Genomic DNA, 24445 nt, shown 5'->3' with positions numbered 1-24445 from the left:
AAGAGTTTGTTTTGAGTAGGTGGGCAAGAGTTTCAGACAAGCAAAATGGAAAACTTCATTGCATTTGAAGAAGTCCTCAGATGCTATACTTGTATTCTTCCATATTTATAGGAAATTTATCAGGGGTAGAGTGTGGTTCTAACTCTGTGCAATAGTTTTTAACACTGCTTGGGGCAGGTCACTCTGGATTCAGTCTTCCCATCACCTCTGTAGGCACAGGCACTCACACATCCCCAGTTGCTAAGTGGTTTGTGAAACACAAATTAAAACAGCTTGATACAGTTTTGTTGCTGTTTGTCAGCTGGCTTGGATTTGCAGACAATTCCATTTTTTTCAAGTGAAATGACAGTCATCTGAATGTCAATTTTAAGTCTACTGCTAATAGAATTGGGGTTTATTTATTTTCTGTAGATAGCTTAGAAAGAGTAGTTTATAAATGAAATACATAACAAAACACTACATCTACTTTTTCTATTTGTCATGTACACTTGCATAGAATTAGAGTGCAGAAAATCAAGTGAAAACACTTTTAATGCCTGCCTAGGGGTACCAATCCCTGTATTAACATATTTTTGAACACAACCTAAAATTTGAATGGATTACCAGGTTTTCTCCTCTCTCCTAATAGAAATGCAAAGGGACACTTTGACATCTATGCCATTTCCAAGCAGATCTGTCCTCTGAATTGTGTATCAATTATTTGTGAAGACTGAAAATTTGATGTTCAGAAGCCATTTTAATTGGTCACTTCGTTTGTTTTTTTAACATAGGTTCTTTCCTAACCTACCTTGCTCATTCTCTGATTTGTTTCTGCTCTTTAAACCAGATTTCTCAATAACCTCTCCTGACTATTTACTGCACAGAGCTGCTCCTGAGCAGTTGCAGCTCCTCAGGTCACCTGGCCTCTTTTTTGGAAGGACAGGCTGGTTCCCTCAGAGATTTGTGTACACTAGAAGGATTATTCTGATGATATGTTTATTACAGGAAGACAGGGAGCTAGTCTTGCAGTCTAGTGCAGAAATAGACAAAGAATTCAGGACGTCAGATGAAGGTAAAAGCTTGGGATGATTCATGGGAGCTTGAAGCTAAATAATGTCCTCATACAAGAGTTCTGGTCTTTGTACAATAAAAAAGAAACAAACCTCCATCATCAAATTTCTCACTGATGTTGCCCTGTAGCCTGTTTGTGCTTGTGTCCACAGCCAAAGAACATTTGCTTCTACAAATGTACAAATGTGAGCAGCTGTGCTGCTTCTGTATGGAGGTAGATAGCATGGGATGAGGCTGCAATCATGTTATTCTTTGTGAACTTGGCCCTCAGTGTTTCCTTTCTTCTGCATCCTAAACTCTAAGTGAAAAGTTGAGCATTGTTCTTCATCTATGGCTGAGGAACTGAATGTGTTTTTCAGTCTGAAAGTATTTGGTTCCCAGAGTCATTAATCTATATTTCTTGCTGTATGGCAGACACAAGAAAGAGAGGAGAGGAACAATGTTCTTTATGGTCTTCATGGGGCTGATCCTTCTGCTAAGGTTCTATTTTCCAGAGCCATTCTTCCATGCTCATTTAAAAGTGTATTTTAAGCATTCCTCTGAGTAATAAAAGAGGAATGATCTCACATTGAAGGAGCAGAGCAGGGACCCAGAATACCCTTCTTAAGTGAGAGTTTCAAACATCCCACATGATACTAGGCATTGGTTTTCTGGCCTCCTAAAGAAGAAAAATAATTAGCTTGCCTCACTCTTTGCCAGCTTCCTCTGAAACCCATAGATAAAAGGTGCAAGTGCAAAGTATGGTTATATTATATAAACATGCACATTAACCTTAACACCTATTTTACTAGTCCTATGTAAAAAAGTACTTCTGAAAGATGTTTCTTTAATGAACAAAGCTTGTAGAAAGAGTATTATGAAGTATACTACACATTGAGCTGTTAAAAATTGAGCTGTTAAAAACCAGACTGACTTAAAAAGTAAAAGCTCCATGTACCAGCTCAAACATTTATGCAGAGATCTATCAAGTGAATTTGAGCTGAACTCTTGGTACTGGAAGTGTAAAGAAAGAATCTTATTTGCATGTAATAATGGCATGCATTCAAAAATGGCACTTTTCTCCTCTTTCTGATATCCAGATCAGGATCTGTGCTGATTCATCGGCTCTTTCTGATGTGTCCTGCAACCAGATCAAGTACAGTACCTCACCCTAAAGAAATACCATTCCTGGAGCTTATCTCCCTTTATGCACTCAAGATGAACCTTTTAATTAGAGTTTCTTCCTTTGCAGTGCCTGCAAGATGAATCAGTTGTATCTAACATGTCAGGCTTAAAGTCGTTGGGGTTTTTTTCTGCTTGGAGGAGAGGATTGGGATCTTTTAAAGAGCAAAATCCTATCATGTAATTTACAAAACATCTGACTTCAGGAGATAGAAGAAATCCTGAAAGGCAGCAGCTTTTTTTCACGTGCCACTTAGCCTTCACCTCTGCATTTTTTGTCTTGGGGTTGCTCACTGGTCTGCCTGGAGATGATACAGGTCCAAGAGTCTCAGCCTCATTCCCAACTTTCAGTTTTTCCCCCCACTGAATTATAAAAGGGGACAATTTTGAGACTTTCTGATCAGTGTAAGTCAATATGCACATGCTCACTGTTCATCTGTGCTCATCCAGATGTAGCAGCAGCTTCATGGAGATGCTCACAAATGGGAAAAAAACAATCCTGATAAACTGGAGGAATGGTCAAAAGAAAAAAAAATGTGCCCTTCAGTAAGGATGAGGTCTGAGTGCCAGTTTTGGGAATAGTCAGCAGCAGAAAAGCAGAGGGAGGAGTGACAGTGCTCTATGGTAAATAATCTGTGCTTTGTGCAAATCAGACACTGATGCCAAATTAATGCCAAAGTATAATGAAAAGTCTCCATGAAGAACATTTAACAGGAAGATAGTACTACAAGATATAAGAAATAATCTAGCTTTCCTCTGCAGCAGCAAAACCTCAGCTGCAGGTTAATCCTGCAGATAATCTGGAAGGAAGTAGCAGGAGTGATCAGAGACCTGGGGAACACAGCACCTCAGGAAAGGCTGCTGCCCTTTTGTTCTAGGAGCCAAATATTCCCCCAGAGGCATAATAGTGGCCTTCAAGTATGCAAAAGCTTTCTGCATGAGGAAGGCAATTTGTAATTTTCTGCATCCATGGAAAATAAGAAAACAGATAATGGATCTAGACCACTGCAAGAAAGATTAAAATGAATCAAGGCTTCAGCATCCTGTTTTAATGGTTCTTAGGTTTTGGCTCTAGTTATGACAGAGACAAATGCTCAGCACTTTGATTGTATTTTGTATTAAAAGACAAAAATGCTTCTTGCAGCAGAGGAAGATGAGGAAGAGCCTGAGATGCCTGTTGGCCCTCGACCTCGCCCCATGTCTGAGCTGCACCTCAAGGAAAAGGCTGTGCCCATGCCTGATGCCAGTGCTTTCTTCATCTTCAGTCCTAACAACAGGTATTCAAGAGATGGGTTAGCCAGAAGAAAGGAACCCCTTTCACACTGGGCCCCAAAAATTATGAGGTGCAGGGCTCCCTTTCAGCAGTTCATACCAAAGAGCTCCTTTGACCCACCTCTGCTTAAAGGCATGAAATCCTATAAACCACAGCTGTAGGGAGTGCAGTGCAAATGCTCAGTGGGAGTTCATGGCACGTGCAAGGCTGATTGAAGGCACAAATCATGAAAGCTTCAGAACTAAGGGACACACAGGCCAGCCAGTAATTGGAATTTCCTGACATGTCCAGGTCCAAACTGCAGGAGAGACATCATGCAATCAGTCAGGTGGGAGGCAGCAGCTCCCTGTCCTAAGGGTTGCCCAAAATCCACTCCCAGTAGGGAGTTCACGTGTCTGTGCTCATTGCTTCACATGAAGAATGAGCACAAAAGAAGAAGTGAGAGGGGAAGGAGGGTCCATAACTCTGAGAGGGGTCTAGGGAGCACAGTTCTTCTCTCAGACTTTGTCCATGGGCTCCTGCAGTGCAGCCTCATGTCCCACCTGCCTTTCCAAAACAGAAGTGGGTGGAGGGCTGTTAGGAGACAGGTGAGTTTATCTTGGCAAGGGCACAGCAATGAGCTCAGTGGTCTGTGCAGCACCACATATTCCAGTTTCTCTGAAGGACTCACCCTTCAAGCACAGCCCCAGAGGAAGGCAGGGCTGGACCTGCACTGCTGAATTCAGAGCAGTTTTTATCCCAGTGGTTTGTGTCACTCCTCCTTGGGTATGTGTAACAGGGAGGGGCTGAGGATGGCTGGGGCTGTGGACTGTAATGCAAGCTCTGCCACCCACCCCCCATCATTTGGAGAACTGAATTAACCTCTGCAGTCATCTGTAAAATTGCTGTAATAGGTACTTGGAGCCCTAACAGCCAAGAGTAGAGCTAAATAGATTAATGAAGTGCCTGTAGAATTATGCACAGAGCTATTATGGGGTTTAACTCCTCACATCCTGCTACCAACATATGGAAAGGGGCGTAATGGTCTCCAGTAAGCAAGTTTGATGGGAGATTCTCCTCCTTTACCTTTTAGTTTCCCACTAAGAGCACCAAGTGGGCTTATGTTTAGCATAGAGCCTGCATGGCATGTCTGTCAGAAGTTATTTGCTGATGCCAGCCTGCCCTATATCCATTTGTACCCTGTCAGCAAGGTAGATCCCCCACTGCTCCTGTTAAATGACACTCCAGCCCCAGCTCAGTCAGACATTGGCACCCTAAACCTTGTTCTTGCTGCTTTCCTCCTAAATGAAACAGAAAGGGTTCAGGGTTGTAATTCTGGGCTGGCAGGTTTCAGACCACATGGAAATCACAAAAAAGTCAGAAGGGAGTGATTGTTGTCCATTCAGACACACTGAGTGTGGAGAGCCAGGTTGTCCCTGTGCTGGGGCAGAGGGAAGATGCTTTGCAGGGCAATCCCCTAGTGCTGCTGGCAAGAAGAGGAGGGGGAGAATATTTGCCAGATCTTGCTGTTCTTTGAGAGATAAAGCTGTGCCTCTCCTCTCTCTTGCAGGTTTCGTGTCCACTGCCATCGAATCGTTAACGATAACATTTTCACCAACCTGATCCTCTTTTTCATCTTGCTCAGCAGCATCTCCCTGGCAGCTGAGGACCCTGTGCGACACCTCTCCTTTAGGAACCAAGTATGCTCCACATCCTCCCTCCCTCCCTGCTGGGTATTGCAAGCAGATCATGCCTTGGAGCCAGGAGAAGGCTGCAGCAGAGGCCCTGGGAGAGCCTGTCTTCCATGGTTCCTGAGCTTGTAGGCTGTGTGTGAAGCCATTAGGATTTGCAGGAAACATGAGTCAGTGCAGAATTTGGCCTCTAGTTCACTTCAGAAGTGTGTGTAGGGAAAGGAAGAGCAGGAGGCTGAAGCAAAATTATTGTGCCCTGGCATGAAAGCATTAGAAATGAGCTATGAAAACATTGATTGGGGACACAGATAATTCAATTCTGAGGAATTTTCAGGTTCCCTTTGGAACATTTGTTCTGCTGCCACACGCTGTCTTTCAAACTAAAAAGCCCAGGGCCTGATTTTCATTTTATTCACGCTAGTGTAGATCAGGAGTAACATTCCTGAGTTTCATGCTAACACTCTGGGGGAAATTGATGTCATCCAGGTTAGAATCAGACTTTTTGAATATAAGCTGCAAAGCTATCATTAAATTTGAGATAAACCTCAAAAAATATGCTGTGCTCCTCTCCTTACCTGCCTGGGGAGAGAAGAGGAAAGCATTCAGCACAGAGGTTCTCACCCTCTTTCCTGACCATGCCTATTTGCCTTTTGAAATGTTCAGTGCTCTCTTAACTTTTGCCAGTGGTTGTTTCCATTAGTCAGGGGTCAGACGTGTAAGACCTTTGATTTCTGGTGTCTGCAGTGGCATTTTGGTGCCTCAAAGCCTGAAGAGTTTGCTTGGATTGACGAGTGAGCTGTTTTCATCTTGTTTAATAACAAAACCTTAATTTAATGCTCCCTGAAATACCCAGGTCTGAGCACACATTTGAACACACATGTGCATGCAGAGAAGGTGTTAATGGAAATCTACTCCTGAGCACACCTCAGAGTGGCTTTGCATTTTGTCCTGAAGGAGGATGCTAAATAATCCAGCCCAACCTGTGCCACCAATAACCCTCTTGTGCACAGTGAGGGATAAGGGAATGCCAGTGTGTGTCAGTGCTGCAGCATGTCAGCTGCCAGATGGGCTCCTGACGTGCCACAGAAACTGTCACAGAGTCTGTGGCAGAGAGATTTGAATGAGAGGGGGGAAAAAAGAGCTGGATTAGAGAGCTGAAGGTTTGAGGCAAAGCTGTTGTTTTGTGTATGCGAAGCCACTGGCATCGCGTGAAAATCTGTGTTCAATTTTTGCAGGTGCAGATGTTTAAAATGTCTCTACAAGGGGACACTGACAAGATGTTGGAGTTGCAAATGTGGCTTGCCTTTGCACTGTGACAGTAGAACAGGAAGATCCTGTCCTCCCCTGTGCTCACACAGGGGCCTGGGAGGAAAAGGAAAAAAGCAAAAGGAATAAAGCATGCCTTGAGAAGAATTTGGGGTTAAAAAGTGAGCAGTGATCTGAAGAATTTTGAGTTATATGGTAGCAGGAATTGATACATCCCCACATTTGACAAGCACTGTTTGCAAATAAGTCCAGATTTGGATTGTGCTTAAACAGTGCAATGTGAAATAACCCTGGAATTTGCAGTAGCTGCCCCTCTGCATACCAAGCTGTAAGAATTCAGCCACCTGTAAATCTGAGTGAGGATACAGGCACAATAAATGCCTGTGGGACAGTTTCTTGTTTTATGTTTATTAGTCTTTTAGCAGCAAAGATCTAAATTTCACAAATTATCTGTTTTTTACAGCTTCCATATATTGGTTCTGGTTTATAACATGATTATGGTAAAACAACAGCAAACCATGGGCATGATACTTTTGATATTCAGCATTTGTAGTGTAGATAGCACTAAAGTGGCTTGGGATGTTGAAATATATTGGAAACAGAGTTCAATCCCATAAATCAGTGAAAAGGTTCCCATATACTGTGGGATGCCAACATATTGGCAGTGAAGGACATTCCTGTCCTTGGTGCTGCTACTTTGAAAGCCCCTTGACACTTCTAGACTTCTCACTGTCTGCTGTGACACCACTTTTTGTGTCTGCTGTACGTGCAGTGGGTATCTCCATCCCAGGCCATTCCTGGGAGTGATGAGCATTTCAACTGGCTGGTTATTGGAAATGGAAAGATGCAGGATCTGAGTTAGGCAGAATCACCAAATTATCACCTTTAGAGAATCACCAAATTATGGTTGGAGTGTAAGGACTGGGATTCTGTTCAACTGGCAGAGTCTTTGTTATTCATCCTAATCCAGAGCAATTCAGGACAGAGAAAAGAAATAGCTCGAGTATGATTTTGCAGTTTGCTTTTCTTCCTTTGAGAGAGGCACAGGACAAGGCTGAATGGAAGTTAATAAGAAGGAATCTCATGTTTTCCACTGAGAGATCAGGCATTCTTTGTATTCTCAGTTTGGAATCCTATTTGGGAAAACCCTCAAATGTTATTTATGAGATTTGAAAAAAAAAAAAAAATAAAAAAAAAAAAAAGTCCTGCATCCACCAAAAAGTTATCTTGCCTCTGTAGTGCTCATGGGATTGTAACTCAGGAAAGATTTCATGTAATGTGCTTCTTGTCCTCTGTGCCAGGACCTTCCCTGCATTCAACAGGACATCACAAAACCATCCCCTATGGAGTCACCCTCATTCCCTCATGAGAAGAACTCATGTTTTTGATTTTAATTGTGATTTCCCATCCAAGTGCTCAGTCACTGACCCTCCACTCCCCGCTCCTATCCCCTTTTGTTTTTACAGATTCTCTTTTATTTTGATATAGTTTTTACTGTCATTTTCACCATTGAAATTGCTCTGAAGGTAAAGTGCCCATCTTCTCTGCCATTATTTGTTCACAAGCTTTCTAGTTTTCTGCCACTCTCTGTTGCTAACACACACGCCTGTTTGTTCCTGGGTCACTCTCAGTACCACTAACCCAATTGTGCTTATTTTTCAGATCCTAGGCAATGCAGACTATGTCTTCACTAGTATCTTTACATTAGAAATTATTCTTAAGGTAACCAATCTGAGAAATACACTTGTGTTCTTTTCTTTCTCTCTTTCTTTCTTTCTTTCCTTCTTTTGCTCTTTCTCTCTCTCTCTCTCTTTTTCTTTTTTTTTTTTTATTGTTTGTTTTTTGTTTTGTTTTGGTTTTTTTTTAACCCCATTATTATCTCTGTACAAAGGGTTGGTTTTCTTCTCATTTGATATTTTGGTAGCTGCTTCAAAAATCTCCTGGGAAATTCTCATATTCAAGCCTTGTAATTGAGGGCCTATAGCTAAACAATGTTTTTTAGGGGAATTGCAATGAAAGGATGCAATGCTGGGAATGTAAGAGAGGACCAAGGAAAAAGCCATCCCCTGATAAATTTCTCCCTTTACCCTGGCTGGTCTTTCCAAAATAGGATTTTTCTGCTCTGCAAGAAGCTCTGAACACACACACACCTCTTACACAGGCTACACCCAAAAAGAAGATCTCTGTTCTGCAGAAACCAGCCCAAAGGGTGCACAGCCAACCAGGGGACAGAGAACACAGTGCAAAGCTCACTTTTTAGATGTAGAGAGAGATCCAAGAGTACAAATCTGAGACACCAAGGACAGGGGCTGCCAGTGAACATTGCTCCATCAAAACCTAGCTTTCCATTTTCCCAGCAATGTGCTCTATACCAAGGGGAATGTGCAGGAGGATGGTTTAGCTTGGAAGAAAATAACAATAGGCTGCCTTGTTCTTAACTCTAATTTTCCCCAAATTGGTAGGCTAATAATTTAAATAACAGTAATTGAGCAAAGTTCTGGCTTTCTAAATGCTAGGTTCACTTGGCAGCTGCTTTTTTTTTTTTTTTTTTCTCAGCAAGCTAGTTCTAAGTGCTGGCAGGCAGCGCCTTAGAGTTTCTCAAATTTTGCAGCTCAAGACCCTAATAACAGTATCTATATGGAAGGCTGGCAAGCAGGGTGGCCCCTGCACATTTTTATAGTGAAACATGCTTTTTTTTTTTTTTTTTTTAATATGACTTGAAATTACCAAAGCCATTATGTTCTCCAGGGAGATGTGCAATTCTGCCTGTGTGCAGTTTGCATCTGTGTTTACACCATAAATCTGAATGTGCACAGATCTCATGGCAGATCCAAAAGGCCTGTCAAGACAAGGAAAATATCCCAACAGCAAGGTTTAAAAATGAAACAATAGTTCAGGGCACCTGTTTGGGCTCACAGTTCCTAATTCTGCTTGCTCTGAAGTGGTAACACTCCTGATGACTCCAGTGGAAGCAGAATTTATCCCAGCCCATTGGCCTGGGCCCTCCCAAGGTTCTCCTTTAACTTCAGTGATTTATCACAACATCCCTGGATATTCTCTAAGTTCAAGAGGGAGAACAGTGAAAGGATAATAAATTTGAGTCATAAGTTCTCAGTGGGTGTTTCTCTGCTGCCTTGCACTGAGCCCATTGTTTTGCAAAACAGCAAAGTTAATGTAAGTGGTAAAAACAAAAGGATGTTCAAGGCTGCAGAGAAATAAGAATCTGCCCTCATGCTGCTGATAACAACACCTGCATTCTGCTGAGTGTTGGCAAGGTGACTGCCAAGGACTTTAAACTGGCATCCCAAAAGGCTGCAACTTGTTAAATCCCCAGATGAGAGGCAGATACAGATTGTATAGATTGTGCACTCTCTGAGAGTCTCTTCTGAGATGGAAAAAAAATCTCTCAACAGCCTTAAGAGAACCACAATTTGTACTGAACTTAAACTCAGCAGAGCTTCCCCTCCTGATTTCAATGGTGTCTTTCTTTCAAGGTTGCCATACAAACTCTAACCAGTAAAATGCATCTTTTACCACCTTTGTTATGGCAAGAACCCCTCCTCCCTTCCCCTACTGAATGTGTCTACAAGTATAAATTCTAAGCCAAGACCAGAGTTTATACTTCCTCCCCCTCTAATTTCTGTCTGATTGATAGTCATGGATGTTTGGTGAAGGAAATAATCTGATACACCCTGTGCCCTTCCACCCTGCTCTAAATAAAGTTGTCACAGGCTGGAAACCACCATCCTGAGCTGCTGGTGGGAGCCAGAAAACTCCAGCTTGACTTTCCAGTTCATACTTCTCATCTGGAAGTCTGGCTACAGCTCATGTCTGCCTCAGGTTGCTTTAGACACCTAACTTAGATGAGATTCAGAGGACCAAATTAGAGGCTTGTATTCCTGGATGGGAAGGAGCATTCCTAATGAAGGAGCATTAGCAGTTGTGGGGATGGGGTTTCTCCAAAGCAGCTGCATTAGATCACTCACCAAGCCTAAGGTAGGTGGAACAAACACCCCATCAGCTCACCCTCTTTAACTCAGGCTCATTTAGTCCCATTCTGTAGCAGAGCTCAGTCTAAACTTTTCTGTTTACACTGTCACTCACTCCAGTTCTGGAGCTGTGACATCCTCCTCAAACCCACCAGGTTTTGAATTTCTCCTCATATCCAGGCAGGGCAGAGCCTCCCTTCCAAAATATGTGACTATTTTCTCTCCCTCTGCCCAGTGAGGTTCATAATGATTACCTCCACAAAGAAACTACCCTGTTTCAAGGAATACAGCCTGGGCTTTGTAAAGAAAACTAAAGGGAAAATGCAACTGCATCTAGAGTGAAAATGGATGAAGATGGATAGGAGAAATGGGACTGAGCTGAACAGAAGGAGCAGGCTGAAGAGAGCAGTAATTCCTGCTGTTGTTTCAGTTCAGTTCCAAAGCACCAAGCCCCTGAGGGACTCTGTCTTTCCTTCATGAAGGGAAGAGCAATCAGCTGTCCATTGCAGCTGGTCTAAGTACTGAAAAGCATTAGAAAAGCCCATTTTATTTTATATTTTTCATTCAATTTTGCTGAAGAGGCCTTTATATAATACAAGTGTCCTCTGTCACTGAAGAAAAAGGGAAAAGCATCTGATTGCAAGGGGTAGTTTTTTGCAAACAGTCATTTTGCTGCTTTGCTGATTCCAAATGTTGTGCACTTAAAGTACATATTTTCCTTGCTTTCACAGTTATCTTGCTGTCTTTTTCACTCTTTTTCCTTTCCATGGGGGCTCAACTTCTCCTTTGGGGTCTGGGGGTGAATAACCTGCCAACAATAACAATGCTGCCCCCAGTTATTCACTGTGAGCAGCACCAGGTGGGTTTGGCTCCTGAGCAGCTGCTGATGGCCAAGTTTGTGTTTGTGCCTCCCTGCAGATGACTGCCTATGGGGCTTTCCTCCACAAGGGCTCCTTCTGCAGGAACTATTTCAACATCCTGGACCTGCTGGTGGTCAGCGTTTCTCTCATCTCCTTTGGCATCCAGTGAGTGAGCTTTTTCCAGCTGCCTGTTTTTTTTGGGAGGGTTGTTGTTGTCTCTTATCTGGGTGTGGTGGTTTTGGTTTACTAATTTGAATTTTTTTTTTTGTTGTGCAATAGGATGAGGAGGAAGGTAAAATAGGTTTAATTTTAAATAACTGTAAGAAAAAAAAAACTTAGAATAAAACTTTTATTTTACACACTTTTTTTCCCACACTGAAAATATACAGAAAACAGCTCAGTTAGTTTACCATCTCTAAAATAGCTTTTTACCAATTCACTTGGGATGGGAGACTTCTCTTTTTTTGTTGTTGTTTATGGAGATTTTTCTACAAGAAACAGTTTTTTCATGGCTCTGATGTTACAGTGATCAGACACCCAGGAGGGTGGAATTCTGATTCCATGCAGAATTGGTCACACCACTAAAAATTTCAGGAAACCTTTAGAAACCACCACACTGGGTAAGAATTTTCTCATGAGCCTCTGGGGGTATTCATGGGGTGTTTTTCTCAGATTCACCCTCAAGAGAGGGGGTAGTGGCTGGGAAATGCTGCACTGGTGACCTGGAGGGGGGAATCTTTCAGAAAGAGCAAATGACAACCAAAAAAAGGGATGTATTTGGATTAATGACACTTAACTTTGTTGCACTGTGTCAGTTCAGGACAGTCCAGTGAATTATGGCTCCCTCCTAGGCTTTTCATAACCTCTTTGGAAAATTAGGTTGATAATGCTTTCCTACTTCCTAAGATGTGAATTTTCAATGGAAGGCCATCAAGCATTTGAAGTTTTGTGAGAATCTTCAGAGTGGCTGTTCTGTCCTGGTGCTTTCCTTTGTTTCATCTATTAATTTCCTTAATAATTTATAGATTTACTCGACTGTGTGTGGGGTAGGAAGTTCCCAGATTAGTTTCACATCTGATAAAAAAGAAGCTCCCAGTTGTTGCCATCATAGGTTAGCAGCACAATTTGGGCTTTCAGTCACTGTCTTAGGAATGGCACAGTGCTTGTTTTGACCTGCTGTCTCTTTCTTACACACCTAATTCAGACTCTTGGTGTGTTAACATTAAAGCTGTTCCCAAAATCAGTAGGAGAACATGATGTCATTGGGCACAAGGAATATTCTCAGTCAGGGTTTTAGTTTTGGAAGGTGCAGAGAGCTCTGGTGCAGTGGATGGTTGTGTTCAGTACTTAAAACTGAGCACAGAAGTCATCCTAATCAATTCAGTGTGAGTTTTTATTCCTTAAATTTATGTACAGACTTAAATGGTCTGTGGGTTCAGGGACCAAACACATTAGGATTAAACTCTAGGTTGATAGTCTGCCTTTAATGCTGGAGTCTCCTGGACTTTTCTGTGAATATTTCAATGGAATGCTTCCTTGAGCCTTATCTGAAAATGCCTTGGTGATGACTCCATCTTGGCACAATTCTGTGTCATAGATATCTACAGAATCTGTTTGCCCTGCTCTAAAAATACACCTTACCCATGTTCCATTCCCCCTTCATTAACACAGCAGAGATGATGAAAGCCAGAACAAGATGCCAGACCTCTGAAGATAACATCAGAAATTGGTTTCCTTAGCCCTGGAGTGCCATGGCAAAGAGTTGACTAAACACCTCCTGCAGCCTCAGGCTGTGCAGAATTTCAAGGATCTGTCCTTGGTGCACTTTTCCCAACTTTCCAACACTTTCTTGCAGGTCCAGTGCCATTAATGTGGTGAAGATCCTGCGTGTTCTGCGGGTCCTGAGGCCACTGAGGGCCATCAACAGAGCCAAAGGACTAAAGGTTAGAAAAGTCACAGTGCATTCTATAAATGATAAGTTCAGGTTATTTCAGGCTGAAAGGGCTTTTGCAGTGGTTCAAGTGGTGTTGCAGAAGAATCACAGTATGGCTGAGGTTGGAAGGGACCCTCAAGCAGGGCCGCTGAGAGCAGGTTGCCTGGACTTTAGAGTATCTACAAGGGTAGGTACTCTAAAACCTCCACAACCTCTCTGGATGAGCTGTTCCAATGCTCAGTCACCCTCACAGGAGAAGTGTTTCACAGTGTTCAGATAAACCCACTCTGTTTATATTTGTGCCCATTGTCTTGGCTGTGGGAACCACTGAATAGAGCCTGGCTCTGCCTCCTCCCTTTAGCATTTAATATACATTGACCAAATTCCCCAAAGCCTCCTCTCAGATGAAGAGACCCTTTTCTCATGGCACAAGTGCTCCAACCCCTTAAATCATCCTTGTGGTTCTTTGCTGGACTTCCTCCAGTACAACCCACAGCTCTCTTCTACTGAGGAGCCAGAATTGGATGAAGTACAACAGGACAAAGCCTCCCCAGTGCTGAGTAAAGGGGAGGAATCACCTCCTTCAGCTTGTTAAAATCTTTGCCTAATGCAGCCCAGGATAGCCCTTGCCACCTTTGTAGTGAAGGATCATATTCAGCTCTGTGTCCACCAGGATTGCCAGGTCCTTTTCTGACAAGCTGAATGGCCCCATCAGCACAGAGATGAAATGATGTGGTTTTCTAGGGTTGCAGATGGGCCCACAACACTAAATACAACCTTTCTGTTTTAGATAAACTCCTTTTTGTGTGCTGGTGGGATCCTAGCTATGAGGGAAGTTTCAGAGAGCTGAGTTCTGGGATTTTCCTAACCCTTTCTGCCTCCTTTTTATGTACAACAATAAATGAACCAAGTTGGTCCCCTTTCCCAAAACATCACTAATTGGTGAAATAATTGGGGTTTTTTGCTATTTTTATTTTTATTCTTGGGCTTCTCCCTCAGCCAGAACAGTTGAGGACAATCCCACAAGTGACTTGTGTTCCTCTCTTGCACTTGCAGCACGTGGTGCAGTGTGTGTTTGTCGCCATCCGAACCATCGGGAACATCGTGATTGTCACCACCTTGCTGCAGTTCATGTTTGCCTGCATTGGGGTTCAGCTGTTCAAGGTAAAACCATCAGACACGTTCACTCATCCATTACACTGAGCTGTGTTAGGGGATGGGAAGAAAAACAGCATGAAAAGGCTGAGGAAAGGAAAATGGGGTGTTTTTTGAGGCTCTGCCAGTGCTTTTGCCCATCATCTGTGAGCAGAAGAAATGATCAGCAATGTTGCTCTTCCCTGGACAGATTTATATTGGCATGACATGCTCCCAGGAAGGTCAAGGGGGCTGTTCAAAAGGATTGGTGCTTGCAGCTCTCTGCCTCCCATCCTGCAGAGGAAGGGGCACACCAGATAACCATGGGGAGTTTTCATTCACACATTTTTATGTCTGCTTTTATCTCCTTGCCTTTCACCACCCTCCTGACAACAAGTGTTCAGGGCATACACATAAAAGTGCCACACAAGCTTCATTCCTCTCTCTTCCTTCCCCAGGGCAAGCTGTACAGCTGCACTGACAGCTCCAAGCAGACAGAGGCAGAATGCAGGTGGGTCTGAGCTTTCCCAATCCCTCCCCTCCCCAGCTGCCCACCAGAGCCCTGTGCTGGCAGTGCAGGTGTGCCACTCTCTGTTCTGTCCCCACTCTCCCCCACAGAGGGTACTACATCACCTACAAGGATGGGGAGGTCAGCCAGCCCATGATACAGCCCCGCAGCTGGGAGAACAGCAAGTTTGACTTTGACAACGTCCTGACTGCCATGATGGCTCTGTTCACAGTCTCCACCTTCGAGGGCTGGCCAGAGTGAGTGCATCTGGGACCAGTGCAACACCAGCAGTGCCCTCATTCATTTCAGAACAGAAAATCCAAAGGCAGAGCATAGTCCTTCCCTTTCTAAGTGTTTAAATAAGTCTACAGCTTTGAATATAGCAATAGTAGCACTGTGGTATTATGTATTTTGTAAATTCCTCAGGGCCAGCAGGAATTTCTGTTACTGTACTTGTAAATGGTGAAAAGCACTGTCTCTAGCTCTTAAAAGATGATTTCCACTAGTAGCAGTGATGCCAGTATTTGTAACAATTATTATGTGTATAAATTAATGTAAAATGCTTATTGAGTCCTTTCCAGAATTGCCAGGTTTCCCATGGAGTCAGCAATATGAAGCACAGCTGCCTCTGCAGGTGTGGGGTGTCTTTCCAGGCCCTGCTGCTGTGCCACAGGGGCTGGGGACTCCCCCAGAGTCACTCAGGGTGATGTGGAGAGCAGAGCATCAGGGGCTGACCCTGACATGTGTCACCAGGGGACACCAATGGCAGTGGCATCATGTAATACAGAATTCATGCTTTTAATACAGTAGTTTTGAAGTTAAATATGAAAATTAAATTTGAGCCTTAAAAATTGAGCTTATAGGGAAAACACTGTTCTCTCCAGAATTTATAAAGGGAATTTTGGCTTGAATTTAATTTTGCAGTTTAAATGATGTCACCTGGCATAACAGCTGTTGACTCCTGGGATCTTGTTTTCTCACAAAACTGAGTTTGCTACAACTCTGTTGGGACTCTCCCATCCTTTATTAACTGAGGAGAATCATTTTTTCCAGCCATAAAGACATTTCACCCCTGAACAGGTTCAAATGTGTAGAATTAGTAAGAGCCAGGTCTTCTCTTTTGCAAGCATTTGCACTCAGATTGGTGCAAATCTGCACATCTCTGAGTGAATTAATTTTGATACAAGCAGAAGAAAATCACAAAGTTAAACTTGATAACATCACCTCTAAGGCCTCCAGGCAGTTGCAGATTTTCTCTGCATTTGGCTCCTGTTTGCTTTCAGGTTGCTGTATAGGTCCATTGATTCCCACATGGAGGATGTGGGCCCCATCTATAATCACAGGGTTGAGATCTCCATCTTCTTTATTATCTACATCATCATCATTGCTTTCTTCATGATGAACATCTTCGTTGGTTTCGTCATCGTCACATTTCAGGAACAAGGAGAACAAGAGTACAAGAACTGTGAGCTGGACAAAAACCAGGTAATTACAACAACTTGCTGTCAATAAAGGTAGAAAATGCACAGAGAATAAGCTTTTAATAGATAAATGCATACAGAGAGGGAAATGTTAAGCTTGCCAACAAGATAAAACTGTAAGCTGGCTTTGCTGACATCTTTTAGGTAGAAAAAAATCTTGCTGTAAGATTTGCTCAAGGGACAACAATTGCTTACAAATGTTTTCTGCACCATTTGTTTCACTGAGATTAGATGAGTACAGGAGTGTTTGGCCAAAGTAAATGTCCAAAGAAATTGCACGTTGAACTCTTTAACAATGTGCACAGTCATGTTATCACCTAATGGAAATTCTTCTATGAAGCTCTTTCAGTAAAAAACTTAAAGGGCATTGTATTTTTACTACATGTGGAGGTATCTGACCAGCCTGGTGTTTGGGGTTGGAGTTTGAAATGCTCCCTGCCTCTCCCACAGCGCCAGTGTGTAGAGTATGCCCTGAAAGCTCGGCCCCTGCGCAGATACATCCCCAAAAACCAGTACCAGTACAAGGTTTGGTATGTGGTCAACTCCACCTATTTTGAATACCTGATGTTCGTCCTGATCCTGCTGAACACCATCTGCCTGGCCATGCAGGTAAGAAAGCAAGCAGAAAACCTCCAGGTGATGGAGTAGTAGACTTTGTTGGGGAAATGCAAAAATGGCTGAGGTTGAGACCAACTTTTACCTTCACAAGGTGTCAAGGGAGAGGCACAAGCACTTTAAAATGCACATTGTGTGTGTTCACTTCTGATGATGTGTAGTTGAAATGAGGAATCTAACTCTCACCCTCTTCCTGCTAATATCTGGCACTTTCAACAATTCTGTTTTGACTCCTTAAATACAAACAAATTTCACATCTCTAATCAGAGTGCTGCAAGTACTAGAGCCCTTCAAGAAAAAAAATGCCTCAACATTATATTTTTCTCAGCCCTGCATTCAGTTGCAGCTGAATTGTTTTAACTGAAACTGCTTTGAATAAATCACCCTGTGCCAATACAGAACATGAAAATCCATCCCAGCTGTTTGAAGTTTATTAAAGTTAAGCAACTACAAGTGGGGTCTTGTAACATGAAGTGGAATGTGACCTTAGAATAAGGCAGGGCAACCAATTAAGTATCAGGATCTGGAAATAGGGGTATGAAAAGTGAGGTGGCAACACTTGCAGAAGACACTGCTTGAATTAATCAATAGAAGATGGAGAGTAACTTCATAAGATCTTAATAAAGTTAAGTGAATGGGCAGCATGATTGCAAATTTAATTCAGAGTTGACAAATGCAAGATAGTGCATACTGGAAAGATATGAATTGAGCTGCTCATGTACTTTGCAGAATCCTGAATTTAGTGTAATTACTTGGGGAATGGCTTGGTATCATTATGGACAGCTCAGTGAAACTCCTGCTCCCTGTGCAAACAATCAAATAAAAAAGTTATCCATGTGTTGGGGAAGGTTGAGATAAAAACACAATTGGAGATTGTATTGTAACATTGTGTAAATTTATAATGAGCCCTGAATTGGAATGTTGAGTATGATTTTGGTAGCTGATCCTCAAAAAGATTCTTCTAAAAAGAGGGGATCAAGAGCCAGGTGGCAAAAATGGACAGAGCAATGGGAGTGCTTATGAATGAAGGGAAATGGGAATTCTTAATTGAAAAAATTAAACATGCTGGGGTCTTCCTTAGAGAACATTGTCAGGAAGGGGGGCAGGGAGGGGTCCTGGGTGTTCCTGGCTGCTGGCACATCCCATCCTCACTCTCCTGCTGGGATGCTGTTTTTCAGCACTATGGTCAGAGCTGCATGTTCAAGGAAGCCATGAATATCCTCAACATGCTCTTCACTGGGCTCTTCACCGTGGAGATGGTCCTCAAGTTGATTGCCTTCAAACCCAAGGTAGGTGCTCTAGGAGTAGATTCCCCTGGCCTCTGTGTGTGTGTGCATGTGTGTGGGGCAGCTGTGAGGAGAAGGAGGAGGTGAAACTTTCTGATCTATTACCCCACCAAGAACTGAGCTGGGCAGTTGCTCTCTGGATTGGAGTCTCACTTATATATGTAATAATTTTTTTTGCTGGAGAGTAGACACACTTTAAAAAAAAAAGAAAAAAAGTAAAAAAAGGCAACACTGCTAATAGAGACAGTTCCTAGTTTTCATTAAGTTATCACGGTGACACTGTGCTTAGGCTATAGCATGTCTTCCACACTGAATGTTATTCTAATGCTCTCTCTCTGAATTTCCTTGCATAATTTATAAACAGCATCTCATGATTAGTCTCCTGACCCAAGTGAAGTTAATCAAGCATGACTCATTTGGAGTTATGAGCTTTGGAAAAAAAAATGTTTCTTCTGGGAGGGCTACATTTCAACTATGGTTTGGATTGCTCCAGTTTTAAATTTAAGACCTCATTGATAATATTCAGTAACCCAGCAGGTCCTGTCTTAAAGTACTGTCCTGTGCATTGGGCCATGATATTATGCCAATATAGCTGCACTGTGGGGTCTGATTATAACCTCCAAGCTCTTCTATTTAAGTTCTCACAGCTGCTGCAGGACAAGGACAAAGATCATGACCTCACAGGATTACCCAAGACTTTGTTCTGCAGGGTTTAAATCCAGTTATGTCTCATAAAAACTCAAATCCAGATACTTAAATATAGGTGCCTCATGTCATTTCATATCTTCAGTGGTACCTTGACACATGGGCTTGTGTCTTGAAGGATGCTTTGAAACTCTGTGGAAGTGGTCAAGATGTTCTCTGAAGCATCAGTTATGACATTGATAAAAATTAGGACTTTTGTGTCTGGCACTCATGCTTGTCCTTCGTGTTAAAGATAGGGGATCACTGAATTTAGCTCCTCCCAGGTGTAATCTAACATCTTCCCCATCCTCAGTTCAGAAACTTCTCCTTTTCTACTGAATTTGGCCTTTTTTTGTTCTTTTCAACTCCCTGTTGACTTTACTCCCACCCAGCTTCTCTCTTTCTCCCAAACTTTCTAGGACTTCTTTTTATAATAATCACAATTTGATTTTTCACCCAAGCCCAATATCAGTATCCCATCTTGGATGTAGTTCTCTTGGAAGTTAGGAGCATCTTGGCAGTCCTGCTTAAGGCTGGGTTTTGGAGGTTTTTTTTGTGAGATCTCAAACATATCTGTTGCAGCAGGGATTTTAATTTTCAGGAGAGATCTCCCTTTCATTTTTTGAGACTTCACCATGTCTGTTAGCAAGCAAATTTTCTGTCACTTCATAAAAGTTTTATCCATGTACCCAGAAGTGCATCTCACAGCCTTTATAATGTTCTGATTTTGCACTTCTGCTTTACAGGAGATTCTTCACTTTCTTTAACTTGAGATGAGTATCTCAGCAGAATTTGGTTTAGAACATTTAGGCGAGAAATTCTGCCAAATACTAGTGCAAGGAAGGCTTTACCTGACATGGCATTGATAATATTGGAAATCCTTTCTACTTCCTGTGGTTTCCTTTCCTCTGTTCAATCTCCTTTTCCTGTCTTACTGCACAAAAAGTATTTAAAAATCAGCTGAGGGTGAGCATGTATCTGTCTCTGGATGGCAAAACATTGAAACAGATTTCCTAAAGTAATTGTGGAATCTCTATAGTTTGAGGATTTAAAATTAAGTTGGGGGAATCTTTAATTCAAGACAGTTTAGGAATCTATGTTCTGTCTGGAGTCAGGCAAATGGAATGGACCACAGGGCTCCTCTCAAACCAATTTTCCATTATTCTGTAATTTCCAAACTAAATCCCCAGCTACTACACTATAGTAAAAGTAGAGTAAAAAGTAAATTTTATTATGATGAGAATAGTAGAGTTTTAGCAGAGTATTTTGAGCCAGGACTCAGAAAACAACCTCAGGTGAAAGAATAGTCAGCACTAACAATAAATGTTTCAAATCCTGGTCTGGCCTGCATGCCAAAGATGGTACTAACTCATACCTCTATTTAATTAAACACCTTAATGAGAAAAAAACCCAACATTTTAAAAATGGAAGCAAAGGATTACAAGGAAGAAAAACAGGCCTGACCTTGTGAAAACAGCTAACACAGCAAAAAGACTTTCCTCCTGCAGCATATTCACACTGAATTATGTTAAGCACCAGTTCAATGACTTGAGTTTGAAAACACCAAATTCCTTGTGTAACTTGTCATTGTTGTGTATGAGGAATTGGCTGCAGAATTCATTCCCTGCTCTCCAAAAGAAGGCAAACCTTTCTCCCAGGTGACCCCTGGGACTGATGTGGACCAGCACTGGGCTGCACCACCTGCTTCTCTTCAGGTTATACACCAGCACTGGAGATGAACGTGCCAAGAATGTTTTGTGAGGTGGGAGTTTCCAGCATGGAGAAAATAGTTACCTCAGCCTTCTGCTTGGCTAGACCTTGTGGCCAAACTTCATCTGCAGGTGGAAGTTTTCCCCAGTTGGGAAAGTCCAAAATAATTTCTTTGTCACCTGGGGGAATATCAGAACCAACCAAGTTCCCCCAATAAAGAAATGAGATGCTGAGTGTGAATAGTGTTTCCCAAATGGGAAATGGCAAGATGAAATGCTCATCTCTGCTGCAGACAGATTTGTCTGTCATTTCCTGAGCAATTAAACACAAGCCAGCCTTTGTTTAAGCTGCTTTGTCTCATTTTGAATTTGTGCCCAAACATCACTCTTTTCTGCCTGAAGAACACCCTAAAATAAAAGAGCTGTAAACTTTATGACAACAAGAAAGGAGGAAACTTAGCTGAAGGTGTTGTGTTCTAATGACAAGCCCCAGGAGAATGTGGCAGAACAGAACTGAGCCCAGAATTGAAGCTGGCAACATTCAGTCTGTTTTCTCCTTTTTTTGGGTGCTTAACCCAGTCGTGGATGCTGCAGCTGAACCTTCAAGACAAGCAGGACCTGAGTTGTGACTCTGAAACAGTCACCACAGAGCTTTCCCCTGCACAGCCCCTTCCAAAATGCACCTTGCAATGAAGGCTCTGCAGCAGCAGCAACAGAGGGATGAGGCTTTCTCCATCTGCACAAGGTGAATGAGCTGCTGTTCATCCATACCTTCACCAGGGAGAGTTGGAAAGGGAACCAGGACAGATCCCTGAGCTATTGGGAGCTGCTGTTGCACTACAAGAGACACCACAGGGATGTGCCATGTGGAACAGCTTTAGGGGAAGCCTGATAGGCAGAGTTCCTGCTGCTGCCCACAGTGTGGAGTCCACTGTTACAGGCACAGATTCAACTGGAAATGGGTTGGAAAATCATCAGGATCATTCAAGACCATCAAGTCCAACTGTTGCCATTGGCAAGCTCCACTGAACACAATGCACAGCAGTGCTACCTGGGTATCACCTGCACAACAACAAAGAAGGTGGCAGCCTGAATGAATAGATTATTTTACTCTATCCCTTTTTTATTTCTTCCTTCCCGTTCTGTGAGACATCCTCCTGACTTGCTACTCTTGATACTAGAGGTGAAAAAAGCAAACCCAATCAGTTGCACAGATGAGAAGCAGGTTCACACATGTGCCTGACAACAAAGAACCAGCATGGGTAATCCAGCCCTGCCCCCAGTTCCTGTGGTGGGAGCAAGGCTTTACTTATTGCAAGGCCAGCTGCAGGAATAAGGAGCCAAGTCCAAGTCAAGACTCGTCCCCTAACACTTACAGAAAGTATGTGAAGGGAAGACAAGGGCTTTCCTAACTAAACACACTGTTACTGCTGAGACTGTTTGCTCTGGTCAGCAAGTCCCTTTGAAACTTGTCCTTTCAGCTGGCCATCCTCTCTGAGCAGTGTTTTGGTTTGCTTGGTCTCCTGGGCATCCAGGAGAGGAGGGGCACATCAGCTGGAGCAGCTGCTGGGGCACAGTCAGTGCTGGGACAAGGCTCTGAGAGCCCTCTGGCTTTGTGAGACACTTCTGCTGCTGCAGTTACCCCATTTTTTTTCAGGACTAATCTAAGCAATGTGTCAGACAGCTCATCCCTGTCTGCATCCGTGTCAGGAGGGTGTGCTAGCAGTGAGCTGGAGAGATTTGGGATGATTAGGGCTGCTGATAAAGAAATCCACTACATGCCCTGCATCTCCTTACAGAGTATTAATATGCTGCTCTGAAGCAAAACTCCCAAATGGACCTCATTGTTTGTCTTGGCTGATGCTCATAAACTGATTCAAGACTAGTTACTTCAAAGAGACAGACAGTCTAAAAGTAAAGCTGGTGAGCCAAGGCCTTTTGCTGCTTTGTTTTTCTAATTTTATAAATTCTCCAGCCAGTCTGCTGAGATATTTTCCAATTCCTGCATGGATAAAACTGCTGCTGCTTCAGGCTTTTTCCAGAGAAAACTACTAAAGGGAATGAGGTGCTGTGCTGTCTGTGGTGCTCACAGCTACCACTGTTCCAGCTTCTTAAGGAAGAAATTCCCACAAGAACCAGTCCATGAAGGGCCAGCTGCTCTACCAAACCTGCCTGGGGTTTATCTTTTCAAGTTAAAGACAGTGACTTAAAATTCCTATTCATATGAAGCCTCACCATCTGTCAATGTACATGCTAATGTGAGGATGGATATTCCTCCAGGAATTCCAGATCTTTCCAGCTCCCTGGAATGGGCTGTTTTCCTGATGAGCCACATCTACTTTTCCTTTCAGGAAACACTTCATCTGTCCCCTCATTAGCTGGGGAAGGACCACTAATCCAAGAGCTATGCATTTTCTCCTGCTGTGCCTGTCATCTCAAGCTAGGGAAGACATAACCATGGAACTACTGCTGCACATAAAGTAAAGCACATGATCATATATTTTGTCAAATCCATGCCTGAGTGTGGGGAGGGAATCTTGGAGGTTTCCTCTGTGGGATTATGACTATCAGAGAGACTGCAGATCACAAGTCTATTCCATTTACCAGACACTGTCAGCACCTTTCTTCCCTGGGTGTTTATGGATGTTACTTGTAAAGCAGCCTGTGACAACACCATCTGTCCTGCCTCAGATAGTGACTTCAGTCCCTCATTTATCACTGCTGCTTTCCTCTGAATCCTTGCCTTCCTTACATGTCATTTCTGTGCAGCAGAGTTCAGGTTTCTGTGGGCTGTTTCAAACAGGCTTTGCATTCAGCACAAGGAACACAGTCCCATGTGATCCCAGGAGGAGCTGTGACCCTCTGTGCTGTAAAAGTCACAAATGCCACCCATGGTTATTTTTTAGCCTCCAAGCACTGATGGATCTATGTGTCCTCAGTGCTTCCTCCTCCCCTGATGCATTTGCACTTCTTCATTCCTCTTTAAGCCTCTCTCAGTCAGCGTTTATCATGCATTTGATGTACAGATATCTCTTCTAAAACCTGCAAAATGACTCATCTGTTTTTGTTCCCTTTTTACCAGTACATTTCTCATGCATTTATGCCTATAAACAGATCTTTGAGCAGTATCTCCTAAAGTCACACTGGCTGTTTCATACATTGCATTCTTCTTTCTCACCAAAACCATGATGTTATTCCTTGGTCAGGATAGAGGCTTCAACATTTTCTCAAACAGCTGAAATTTATACCCATGCTGTCCCCTTGTGCCACAGAAACAATGTTGGTTAATTTCGGAAATCTAATGCTTTTTGTACTTCTTCATTCTAGTACCTGTAGAAATACATGTATAGCTTAGGATGCTGCCCCAGCATCATTCATCACAGTGTTTTATTTCTCCAGCTTATACAGAGAAAGGGAAGTAAAGACATTCTGCACTGATCAAAAACATCAGGAAAACTGGTTACCACTGATGGTCTTTTGCTCAGAACTGAAAAACACATCAGCTCCATCAACAGGGGCAGCCTCTGCATGTGGAGCATTTGATGACTGAATCATGCACCCATTGCAGCAGGAAGGGCAGTCTCCAACCACCAGCCTGGCTTTGGGTGAAATAAATGCTTTAAAAGGCAAAAGAAAGAGCAAGAAAGCTGATTGTGTTAAAACCTGTGGGTGGGGAATAATATACATCATTTAACAAAAAGGAAGAGTTAGCTCTGCTTGATGTTGGGTAAGAGAGAGCTAAGAGGGATCAGGTAAGACAGTCTGTTAGCTGAAGAAAAGGAAAGAACTGAAACAACAGGAAGGACTAGGCCTGAGAGGAAAATAG

General features: G+C 42.8%; 1 protein-coding gene across 23 annotated transcripts in view; it reads left to right on the top strand.

Moving 5' to 3' along the window:
* Nucleotides 1-24445, top strand: part of LOC306801814 (voltage-dependent L-type calcium channel subunit alpha-1C) — a gene marked incomplete at its 5' end in the record, with an annotated part of 131406 nt that overhangs the window by 45548 nt on the left and 61413 nt on the right. For 13 of the 23 annotated variants that reach the window (XM_079305213.1, XM_079305208.1, XM_079305199.1 and 10 more), the window contains 12 exons: nucleotides 3356-3488; nucleotides 5034-5163; nucleotides 7887-7946; nucleotides 8083-8142; nucleotides 11328-11434; nucleotides 13125-13212; nucleotides 14259-14366; nucleotides 14795-14847; nucleotides 14955-15101; nucleotides 16128-16329; nucleotides 16776-16934; nucleotides 18119-18229. In XM_079305213.1, coding sequence (XP_079161339.1) covers nucleotides 3356-3488; nucleotides 5034-5163; nucleotides 7887-7946; nucleotides 8083-8142; nucleotides 11328-11434; nucleotides 13125-13212; nucleotides 14259-14366; nucleotides 14795-14847; nucleotides 14955-15101; nucleotides 16128-16329; nucleotides 16776-16934; nucleotides 18119-18229 — 1358 coding nt within the window. The remainder of the gene's footprint in view (nucleotides 1-3355; nucleotides 3489-5033; nucleotides 5164-7886; nucleotides 7947-8082; nucleotides 8143-11327; nucleotides 11435-13124; nucleotides 13213-14258; nucleotides 14367-14794; nucleotides 14848-14954; nucleotides 15102-16127; nucleotides 16330-16775; nucleotides 16935-18118; nucleotides 18230-24445) is intronic. The other 10 variants (XM_079305206.1, XM_079305205.1, XM_079305204.1 and 7 more) reach the window with 1 other exon arrangement.

Source organism: Erithacus rubecula, assembly GCF_903797595.1.
Source record: "Erithacus rubecula genome assembly, chromosome: 4".
Lineage (NCBI taxonomy): Eukaryota > Metazoa > Chordata > Aves > Passeriformes > Muscicapidae > Erithacus > Erithacus rubecula.
Note: the sequence above shows the minus strand (reverse complement) of the source record. Positions and strands in the feature narration are given on the sequence as shown.